Source organism: Hyperolius riggenbachi, chromosome 10 (assembly GCF_040937935.1).
Source record: "Hyperolius riggenbachi isolate aHypRig1 chromosome 10, aHypRig1.pri, whole genome shotgun sequence".
In the NCBI taxonomy this organism is placed as follows: Eukaryota; Metazoa; Chordata; class Amphibia; order Anura; family Hyperoliidae; genus Hyperolius; species Hyperolius riggenbachi.
Genome location: NC_090655.1, coordinates 276,869,017 through 276,881,088, shown reverse-complemented (window position 1 = coordinate 276,881,088; position 12,072 = coordinate 276,869,017). Strand labels below are relative to the sequence as shown.

Here is a 12,072-nt window from a genome sequence, read left to right as displayed (position 1 = left end):
AAAAAGTGCGCAGACTAGAAAGGAAGTGGCGAAAATCTCAGAATTCAAAAGATAAACACATCCTTGTCTCTCGCCTAGAAAGCTACCAAAATGCGATCACCAAGAAAAAATCCTCCTACCTATCACAGGAGATCGCAAAGGCCGCCAACAGGCCAGCCCAACTATTCCGCACAGTTGATAGACTATGTAATCCATCCTGTCTAAAACCTACTATAACTCCCTCAAAGGAGCTATGTGAGAAATTTGCTTGCTACTTTGCTGACAAAGTATCCTCTATTCGGTCTCTCATTCAGTCCACAGCACCTAAGACTTATTCAACTCCTGGAAATGGTTGCAAAAACAACCTAACACCCTGGAGGAATGACTTCAAAAGAATTAGTGAGGAAGAGATCTCAGACATCCTCCACGAGACAACCTGCGACCTGGACCCTGGACCAACTAAACATATGCTGAAATGCCCTGACCTGCTTGGTCCAGCATTTCACAAAATAGTAAATGGCTCTCTGCAAGCAGGGAGGTTTCCTAACTCTCTAAAAGAAGGAATCATCAAGCCCCTTCCTAAAAAACCTTCCATGGATCCAGATGCTATGAGCAGCTACAGACCTGTCTCCAACCTCCCCTTCTTAGGTAAAGTTATTGAAAAGGCTGTCTATCTGCTACTTGAAACCAAGCTGTCAGTAAACAACATCCTGGACCCTCTACAATCTGGCTTTAAGAAACACCACAGCTGTGAAACGGCCCTCATCCAAGTCTGCAACGATCTGCTCATGGCAAGGGACCGAGGGGAATGCTCCATCCTAATCCTGTTGGATCTCTCAGCGGCTTTTGATACAGTTGACCATGAAATCCTGCTTAACAGACTGCAGGAGTACTGTGGCATCAGTGGATCAGTCCTCCAGTGGTTCAGATCATTCCTGACTGACAGAACACAGAGAGTATCCCTAGGACCTATAATGTCCAAACCTGCACCTCTACAATTCGGAGTGCCACAAAGATCAATCCTATCCCCTCTGCTGTTTGCAATCTACATGTTGCCACTCGGTACACTTATCCAACGACATGGCCTGATGTACCACTGCTACACCGATGACACACAGCTATACCTGTCCTTCAAACCTGGTGAAACAGACCCTCCTCCAAAAATAAACTCTTGCTTAGCTGAGCTACAGGCATGGATGAATGATAACTGGTTGAAACTGAATGCTGACAAAACTGAGGTCCTTTTTGTCCAAAGCCAGCACTCGCCATCAAAACAGCTCTATCCTAAAGCCACACCAATCAGGATTGGGAATTCAGACATAAACAGCTCCAACCTTGTGCGCAGCCTTGGCGTACTAATCAATGGGGAACTGAGTTTCAGAAACCAAATTTCTTCTGTAGTTAAATCTTCCTACTTTCATCTGAAGAACATTGCAAAGATTAAACATCTGATTCCCCCAGAGGATCTTCCAACCTTAGTTCACACCTTCATCACATCACGGCTGGACTACTGCAATGCCCTTTATGCTGGCCTCCCCAAAAAGGATCTGCATCGCCTGCAATTAGTGCAGAATGCTGCTGCCAGATTGCTAACAAACCAGCCTCGCCACTGTCACATTACACCGATCCTTTGCTCACTGCACTGGCTACCAGTAGAATGGAGAATACTCTTCAAGATTGGACTGCTGACATTCAAATCCCTGCACAATCTGGGCCCTGGATACATGAAGGACTTGCTGAAGCTGCACCACACCTCTCACAACCTCAGATCAGCAAGTTCTATAAACTTGGTCACTACCAGAGTGCACCTCAAAAAATCTGGAGACAGAGTTTTCTGTCATGCTGCCCCTACTCTTTGGAACTCCCTACCACACCCAGTAAAGACAGCACCATCCCTGGAGCTATTCAAATCCAGACTGAAAAGCTACCTGTTTAGCCTGGTATTTCCAGACTTATAAAATTCTTCCTCTGTACCACGATGGTCGGAGCCATGCTTATGCGCTTTGAGTCCTATGGGAGAAAAGCACTTTACAAATGTTATTTGTTGTTGTTGTTGTTATATAGTGTGTGTATATGTATATACTGCTTCCTGCACCGACTGGATTTTGACTACTCTCTGCCTGCCGCCTGCACCGACCTCTGACTGGATTATGACTACTCTCTGCTTGCCCCGACCTCTGCCTGGATTTTGACTACTCTCTGCCTGCCACCAGCACTGACCCCTGCCTGGATTTTCACTACTCTCTGCCTGCTGCCTGCACCACACCCTGCCTGAATTTTGACTACGCTCTGCCTGCACTGACCTCTCCCTGCCGCCTGCACTGACCCCTGCCTGGATTTTCACTTCTCTCTGCCTGCTGCCTGCACCACCCCCTGCCTGAATTTTGACTACTCTCTGCCTGCACCGACTTCTGCCTGCCGCCTGCACCGACCCCTGCCTGGATTTTCACTATTCTCTGCCTGCTGCCTGCACCACCCCCATGCCTGGATTTTGACTGCTCTCTGCCTGCCGCCTGCACCGACCTCTGCCTGGATTTTGACTACTCTCTGCCTGCCTTATTTGTACAGTTTCACAATTTTTTACATATATTCATCAATTTAATTAATTCAACAAATTTGTGTTCTAGTCATAAATTTATATGCAGAATGTCTACCAGGCTTTTATTCTGACATATTTTGGTGAGGTATGACTTAAGAATTGGAGGCCTAAAATACTTGAAAACAATGTACCACTTTTGACTCATAATTCCAGACAGAAATGTACTGCCAGGGAGGTTAAAATCTGGTTTACTCAGCTCCCAGCAAAAACAAATATTGATAATTTCAGCAGTGTTATCAGGAGTGTTTGTCCAGCCAGATAAAAGTGTTTTGGCTTTTATTTTCTCTTCAGGAGAGCCATGGCTGCATATGACTGCAGATCCTGCCTCATTTGTATAGATAAAGCACCTGGTTCATAACCCTTACATTAGAAAATAACACAAAGCAAGTTCTAACGAGGCTCAGTACTACATGTACCCATATTTATCTCATCATGTCACTTCAGTTCAGGGACTTTAACACTTTATAAACCAACGCACTGAGTAGCATGAAAAAATCCTCAGCATTCGGTGTAAATATGGTAAAAAAAAAAAAAGAAAAAAACAAATAACGTGCATCAGAACATTTGTAGCCAATACATTTTCCACACTCAACACACGTGTCTGATAAGCTGTGACTTATGCCAAAAACATTTCCCACACTCAGTACATGAATAGGACTTCTCATCAGAGTGAGATCTCTCATGTTTGACAAGATGTGATTTTTGAGCAAAACATTTCCCACACTCAGCACATGAATAGGGCTTCTCACCAGTGTGAGATCTCTCATGTTTGACAAGATTTGATTTATCAGCAAAACATTTCCCACACTCAGCACATGAATAGGGCTTCTCACCAGTGTGAGATCTCTCATGGCTGACAAGATTTGATTTCTTTACAAAACTTTTCCCACACTCAGCACACGAATAGGGCTTCTCACCAGTGTGAGATCTCTCATGTATGACAAGCTGTGATTTCTGTGCAAAACTTTTCCCACACTCACCACATGAATAGGGCTTCACACCAGTGTGAGATCTCTCATGTGTAACAAGTTTTGATTTACTCAAACAACATTTCCCACACTCAGCACATGAATAGGGCTTCACACCAGTGTGAGATCTCTCATGTGTAACAAGTTTTGATTTACTCAAACAACATTTCCCACACTCAGCACATGAATAGGGCTTCTCACCAGTGTGAGATTTCTCATGTGGGGCAAGACTTGATTTCTGAGTAAAACATTTCCCACACTCAGCACATGAATAGGGCTTCTCACCAGTGTGAGATCTCTCATGTTTGACAAGACTTGATTTCTGAGTAAAACATTTCCCACACTCAGCACATGAATAGGGTTTCTCACCAGTATGATATCTCTCATGTGTAACAAGATATGATTTACTCACAAACCATTTCCCACACTCAGCACATGAATAGGGCTTCTCACCTGTGTGAGATTTCTCATGTGCAACAAGCTTTGATTTATCAACAAAACATTTCCCACACTCAGCACATGAATAGGGCTTATCACCAGTGTGAGATCTCTCATGATTGTCAAGACTTGATTTATAACCAAAACATTTCCCACACTCAGCACATGAATAGGGCTTCTCACCAGTGTGAGATCTCTCATGATTGTCAAGACTTGATTTATAAACAAAACATTTCCCACACTCAGCACATGAATAGGGCTTCTCACCAGTATGAGATCTCTTATGTGTGACAAGATTTGATTTACGTACAAAACATTTCCCACACTCAGCACATGAATAAGGCTTCTCACCAGTGTGAAATCTCTCATGTCTGACAAGACTTGATTTCCATGCATAACATTTCCCACATGTGGAACAGGAATAAGACCCTCCAGCAGGGGGAGAGCTGTGCTGGGTATGAGGCCCCTCAGGGTTAGACAGGTGAGGGGAGTCTGGGGGCATATTTGGGGTCACCAGGATATCTGCAGGGGACTCTTGTCCAGTGACATCATCATCATCCGTTGTACAGTCTGTGGATACAGAGAGACGAGTCTCTGAGAGGTTCCTGATGTCGGGACTCCGCCCTGCAAATAGAGAAACATCATCACTTCCTGTTAGAGAATTCTGAGGGGAGGAACAATTATCATTAGGGATGAAAGGAAAGAGGATGGTCGGCACTGCTGTACAGCTTCCTTTATTTGGCAATGTGCAGACAAGCAGGCTGTGTGTTACATTATCACCTCACAGTCCATAAGAAGAGACTAAACACGTACCGGTGCGGGGGTGGATAATGGTGGGTGCTGGTTGCTGGGAGCCTGACGGCAGTTTCACACACAAGCGCTTCTTCAGAGGCTATGACAAGGGGGCGGGGCTATATCTGCTCTAGTTGGAGAAAGTGCTTTACTGTAATAGTAACCTGCAATCCAAGATTACAGTGTGGGGAGGTCAGGGAGAGCGAGGCCAAACAACACGGCCGCTATTCGTAATGGAATTATAAGTCCTGCTGCAGCAGCTAATTATACAAGCCACTAACATAATATCCCATGATGAATATAGGTCAGGCCATGCAGAGCAGAGAATCTGGCTGACCTCATCCACATATACAACAAGGACTGCCTGATTAGGTAAAGCTGGGGTTAGGAAGGTTTAAAAGTACACTTAATATTTCCTCTGTGCACGCTACATGTGCCAGTGGCAGCGTAGCGTGCGTTACTTAGCAACCGCCACTGCCTTGATTTGCCACGTGGTAGTGATGTATTGCTCCCATGATCCTTCACTAAAGCGGCAGCTACGTAACGTGCGCAGAGGAAATAAGTTGCGCTGCTCTATTAGTGTAACAGTAGTTTAGTCGCGCTGTTTGGCAGCGCTATAGTTAGTAAATTAACCCCATTATGTTTTATAGCATGTAATTAGTAACTGTTGAATTGAAGTAAAAGAGGTGAGAGTCAGGAATAGATACGGCACCTATTCTGCTGAACTTTTGAGACACGGTCTGCTCCCCATTTCTCCTTGAACGTCGTTGTTGCCAATCCTCTAATGGCAAATCTCCCTGTTTCTTTTAAATGAAAATAAAGGTTACTTTTAAAATAACTTTTAAACCTTCCTAACCCCAGCTTCCCCTAATAACTAACAGCACTATCGTTAGTGAATCAACCCCAATGGCCACAACTCATTAAGATCATCCTGGTGATAATAAGGCAAGTGGCAACATCACCACACATCGATCTATATTTTAAGTGTTAATTCACTAAAGAAGCTTGCCTTATTAACATGTAGCGATAAGCTTTCACAGTGAGAGTGCTGTCTTATCACTCCAGTCCTTACGTTTTCACCTTTGTAGTTATTCTCACATGCAGTAGGTAGGGAGGGGAGGAGCACACACAGCAAAGATGTAGCTCCACCCCCTTCTGCCTGAATGATTACAGCAAGGCTTGTTAGGACAGCAAGGGAGGGAGAGAGACAGGCTGTGTGTGTCTGAATTTGTGTGTGTGTGTGTGTGTGTGTGTGTGTGTGTGTGTGTGTGTGTGTGTGTGTGTGTGTGTGTGTGTGTGTGTGTGTGTGTGTGTGTGTGTGTGTGTGTGTGTGTGTGTGTGTGTGTGTGTGTGTGTGTGTGTGTGTGATCAACATATGCTTGGTCTTCCTTTTTCTCCCTCCCTCTCTGTGTATGACAATGAGCATGTTTACTCAGCTTCCTTGGTCGCCCATGGCGAGGCCTATTGGGAGTGGGAATTTTCCTATTAAACCTCTGTATGGTCTTGGCCACCATGCTGCAGCTCAGTGTGAGAGTGTTGGCAATATTCTTATGCCTAGGCCATCTCTATGTGGAGCAGCAATTCTTTTTTCAGCTCCTCAGAGTTCTCTGCCATGAGTTCTCTGCCATGAGGAGCCATGCTGAGCTTCCAGTGACCAGTATGAGGGAGTGTGAGAGCGATAACACCAAATGTACCACACCTGCTCCCCATTCACACCTGAGACCTTGTAACACTAAGCAGTCACATGACCTCAGGGAGGGAAAGGGCCTGAACCAATTCCCTTCCTCTGCTAAGTTCTCTCCTAGGACATCATTTTTTATGTTCGGTTTAAAATAACTTCTCAACACTCTGCAAATGAAGACATAATGTAAAATTATTTTTAACTAGCTGATGGCCCGGTGTTGCCCGGGTATGTATTTAGCTGGTGTTGACTGCACCCACTTTTTCTTACCCTAACACACAATTACTCAATGACCAAGTTTGTGAGCTTTGTGGTCTTTGGCATTAATAATTTGTATTTAAATGAAACAAATCTGATTGGCTTTTTGTGGTTCCACCCCTTTTCTGAATTTGAACCCCAGTCCCCCAATGACCAACTGGACCCGGTTTGAGGCTTGTGCCATTAATATTGCGCGACTGGCAGCAATTAAATATTCCCCTTGAAAATCAATAAGTGAATTTTGATTGGCTTTTGTAGGGTCCACCCACTTTTCTGTATATTAATCCCAGTTACCCAGTAACCAACTGTGCAAAGTTTGAGAAGCCTGCCATTAACAGTGTAAGAATAGCTGCAGTTTACATTTCCCAGTGAAATTTGTATTTGTCTCCGCCCACTCTTTGGTTATGGGGATAAAAAGTATCCTATATGTTATTCCAGGTGATGTACTATGTGTGGGACAAATTTCATTCAAATCCGTTCAGCCAGTTTTGTGTGATCGAGTAACAAACATCCAAACTTTCACATTTATAATATTAGTAAGATTTTTTTGTTGCCTGCGGGTGGCTTAAAAGGCCATTTATTGATAAGATATGAAAATCTCACCAAGGAGAAAACTTAGGGAAAAAGGTGAATTGGATTGGGCCCTGAAATGTCTAATTGAGTAGAATTTTGACATTTGTCACTTAGGGGTGTCCTCACTTTTGTTGCCAGCAGTTTAGACATTAATGGCTGTGTGTTGAGTTATGTTGGTGGGACAGCAAATTTACACCATTATACAAGCTACACACTGACTGCTTTACATTGTATCAAAGGGGCAGATTCATGAAACTCTGGGAATATTATCACACATACTGAGAGGAAGATGATCTGTACTGTGCCCAGCAGGGACATATCTGTTTAGTAAGTTTAATAAGGCTTTTCAATACCTAATGTTTATCACTCACCAATTCTCAGCTCTGCAATAATGTCTTCCTCCTTAGATGTCCTCATCACGTCACCCTCCTCCATAGACTGCTGATCACTCCTCACATACGCCTCTTCTTCTTCCTCTTTACTTGTCCCCATCATGTCACCCTCCTCCATAGACTGCTGATCACCCCTCATATACGTCTCTTCTTGTTCCTCTTTACTTGTCCTCATCATGTCACCCTCCTCCATAGACTGCTGATCACTCCTCACACATGTCTCTTCTTCTTCCTTTTTCTTTATCCTCATGTCCCCCTCCTCCACAGACTGCTGATCACTCCTCACATATGTGTCTTCTTCCTCTTTCTTTATCCTCATCATGTCGCCCTCCTCCATAGACTGCTGATCACTCCTCACATATGTGTCCTCTTCCTCTTTCTTTATCCTCATCATGTCACCCTCCTCCATAGACTGCTGATCACTCCTCACATACGTCTCTTCTTCTTCCTCTTTCTTTATCCTCATCATGTCACCCTCCTCCACAGACTGCTGATCACTCCTCACATACATCTCTTCTTCTTCCTCTTTACTTGTCCTCATCATGTCACCCTCCTCCCTAGTCTGCTGATCACTCCTCACATAGGTATCTACTTCTTCCTCTTTACTTGTCCTCATCATGTCACCCTCCTCCATAGACTGCTGATCACTCCTCACATACGTCTCTTCTTCTTCCTCTTTAACCACAGCACTTACATGTATCAGTTCTCCGCCCTAATCACACAAAATAAGAAGCACTTTATAATGTGAATACAGATAACAGCAGAGACAACAGGAAACAATGTCACATAGTTTGGGGTCTCTAATGACACTCAGTTCCACCTACCTCATAATGGCGGGGGGTGGTGGGATCTTCCTGTAGACAATCCCAGGAATAAAGAGGACCTGTACGTCTCTCTGGTGGGTTTCTGTTACTGGATCCATCTATAGGAAACACACACAATGACTGAATACTATGGGCTCAATTAACTAAGTGTTACCACATTGAAAAGTAAATATTACAGACTAGTGAGGTAAATTACCGGCTTGTGCGGTGAGTACCTCAAAAAATGTCAATTCACTAAGATTAGAGCATTCGGTAAAACAAATAAAATGTTGGGTATTTTTAAGATCTGGCTGGACCTGTCAATAACTAGAAATCAGCATGTGGTAAAATTGACAGACTAGGGAGAAAGCCAATAGGAAGCGCCACCTGGTCCTGCTACTCACCTCATTTGATCAGATGCACTATCGGGCAGGACATCAGAAAGATAAACAAGATACAACAGCAGGAGACCTTTACAGAGGCTTCCCTGTATCCCTTTAGACATGCAGATCTATATACTGGTACACAGAAGAGGCCCTTTAGTGGCATGCATACACATCTAAAGGGATGCAGGAAGCCCTTTACTCTCTAGTAAGCTGTCACACAGGAATGGGTTATGCAGACACTTGTAGGAGAGAACCTCAGCTTGCTGCAGAGACCTCCTCCACTGCTGGGAGACTTCTGCATTACCAAGCAGGTCTTACTGAACTGAAGCAACATTTCTCAGTAAATTACCTATTACCGCATGTGTGACAGACTTGGTGCACTTGGAAAACAAAGTCTACAATACAGAATGCGTTATTTCCCCAACTTTTTTTTTCTTTTTTTTTGCCAATCAGCCCTTACTGAATTGAGGTTACTGTCTGTTTGTGTTTCTCAGATGAGGGGGATCTAGGAGGACCCCAAGCACTGCATCCTCCATTACAAGAAATAAAGAATCTCCTCTTACCCGGTGATGTGAGGGGCAGCTGATTCTCCATCATGGTGTCCTTGTAGAGGTCCTGGTGTCCGTCTATATACTGCCATTCCTGCATGGAGAAACAGACGTGACATTCTGACATCTCATAGGAACCCGACACACACAATGACACAATCACCGCCCAGACACCCCCCCTTGCTGTTACTGGACATAATTGCCAGCACTGCTCACCTCTCATGTCAGCAGCTCAATCATTTTCCTGGTGATTTCCAGAATCTTCTTCTTGTTGTGTCCCTCAAATATCAGGAAGTGAGGTGGGGCCACTGCGATGGTCTCATGATCACTTGACTTCACAGGACGCTGTATGAAAAGAACAACATTAATGTCACATGATCTCCCAGAATCCTCCTCACCTCTCTGATCAGGTGTGTTTTATTAATAGAGATAAGAGTGATGTCCTGTGACCTCCCAGAATTCTCCTCACCTCTCCAGCCAGCAGACAGATGATCTCCCCATTGCTGTCACTTGTGGGTGGTGGGACCATGCAGAGTATTGCAGGAAAGCATAATAAGTTGGTTTATAGCTACCTGTGCACTATACTCACAGCATGCTGCAGTCCTGTCCTCCCTTGGCCTTGTCTCCTCACATCCACCTCCCACTGTTACCATTCCTGTGATGTTACAGCAGTGCTGGTAGTGGTAGATGGATGAGGAGAGGCAGAGACTGAGGCTAATGGGAGCAGAGGACTGGAGCACACTGTGGCAGCTAGCTATAAACCAATGTAATCCTTCCTGTTACTACTCTGCACGGAGGTGGGGAAGGGAGCAATACTACAGTTTGGGGATGGCTATACTGGGTAAGAAATGGCATTACTGGGGTGGGGGACATTACATGCTGGAGGATAATGGTAATGTTTGGGGACACAGGGGGGACATGGCTATACTGGGGGATAAATGGCATTACTGGGGTGGGGGACATTACATACTGGAGGATAATGGCAATGCTGGGGTACACAGGGGGGCATGGCTATACTGGGGGAGAAATGGCATTACTGGGGTGGGGGACATTACATACTGGAGGATAATGGCAATGCTGGGGTACACAGGGGGGCATGGCTATACTGGGGGAGAAATGGCATTACTGGGGTGGGGGACATTACATACTGGAGGATAATGGCAATGCTGGGGTACACAGGGGGGCATGGCTATACTGGGGGAGAAATGGCATTACTGGGGTGGGGGACATTACATACTGGAGGATAATAGCAATACTGGGGGACACAGGGAGGACATGGCTATACTGGGAAAGAAATGGCATTTCTGGGGTGGGGGACATTACATACTGGAGGATAATGATAATGCTGGAGGACACAGGGGGAAGTGGCTATACTGGGGAAGAAATGGCATTGCTGGGGTGGGGACATTACATACTGGTGGATAATGGCAATGCTGGGGGACATGGCTATTCACCATCTCTCCTATATACAGTTATTGCTGCATACAATCTCTATGCTCATTCATACTATCACTATCCTCATAGTTGCCCATGTCTGCACTGATCTCCCCACTGCAATACATCCTGTACAATGCCCAGCAGCCATATATTTGCTAGTATATAAGAATCACACAATTACCTCTTCCAACAACGTCTCCTCTCCACTTCCTGCAACTTCTCTTCTTCCTGCTGTTACATCATTTCCTGTGTGTGTGATCGCCATCTTGTGGTGAATAGACTAACTGCTGCCTCTGTTTGTGGGATCTCCTTCACTAAGAGTTGCAGATCGCGCCGCGGCAAAAATGGGCGTGACCATGAGGTAGTGGGCGTGGCCATGGGTGGGGCCAAATGTACATGAACTCAGCAGCGGTGTAAGCTACAGATAACGGGCCTGCCTATCGAAATATTGGATGGAGCCCCCTGTCCTTTATTTAGATAATTTACAATCAGTATAGGCATAGATCAAAGATGTATACGCACATACAATTTTGATTGGTCAATCACTGACCTACAATTTTACCACCCCCGTGCAGTAAGTGGGCCAACAGACAATGAATTTTATGAACAGAGCTAAAATTGGCTAATCAAATTTGTATGTGTGTACCAGGCTTTACAGCTAATACTGTACATACTGAAAGTAGCAGGGATCAGCATACAATATAGCTGGTTTACAATCAGTAAATGCACAGTGTTGGAGTTGGAAGCCTCCTCGTGGCGCCCCTGGATAAGTGCTATACAGCATGAACTAATTCCCGCAGGGCGATTGTTTTGCGGTTTTTGGTTTTGACCCTGCATATTTAGGCATGCGAAAGCAAATGCTTATTTGCATGAGCAATGTCTCGTGATTAGCCAATAGGCCAAATTTGCAAAGCCAGTATTGTCAGGTTCACTTGGTTGATGCACACATGTTCTTTTTCTGTTGAAATTAGGATAATAGCAATACTGGGGGACACAGGGAGGACATGGCTATACTGGGAAAGAAATGGCATTTCTGGGGTGGGGGACATTACATACTGGAGGATAATGATAATGCTGGAGGACACAGGGGGAAGTGGCTATACTGGGGAAGAAATGGCATTGCTGGGGTGGGGACATTACATACTGGTGGATAATGGCAATGCTGGGGGACATGGCTATTCACCATCTCTCCTATATACAGTTATTGCTGCATACAAT

The 12,072-nt window shown here is 44.8% G+C and overlaps 1 protein-coding gene across 1 annotated transcript; it reads right to left on the bottom strand.

Moving 5' to 3' along the window:
• Positions 1-2,648: 2,648 nt before the first annotated feature.
• Positions 2,649-11,080, bottom strand: LOC137535468 (oocyte zinc finger protein XlCOF6-like). The gene is made up of 6 exons (XM_068257299.1): positions 11,036-11,080; positions 9,634-9,762; positions 9,433-9,511; positions 8,505-8,602; positions 7,660-8,392; positions 2,649-4,608 (listed from the first exon to the last, which is right to left on the bottom strand). Exons 3-6 carry the CDS (start codon positions 9,464-9,466, stop codon positions 3,167-3,169), a joined length of 2,307 nt encoding a protein of 768 aa, XP_068113400.1. The 5' UTR covers positions 9,467-9,511; positions 9,634-9,762; positions 11,036-11,080; the 3' UTR covers positions 2,649-3,166.
• Positions 11,081-12,072: the final 992 nt, after the last annotated feature.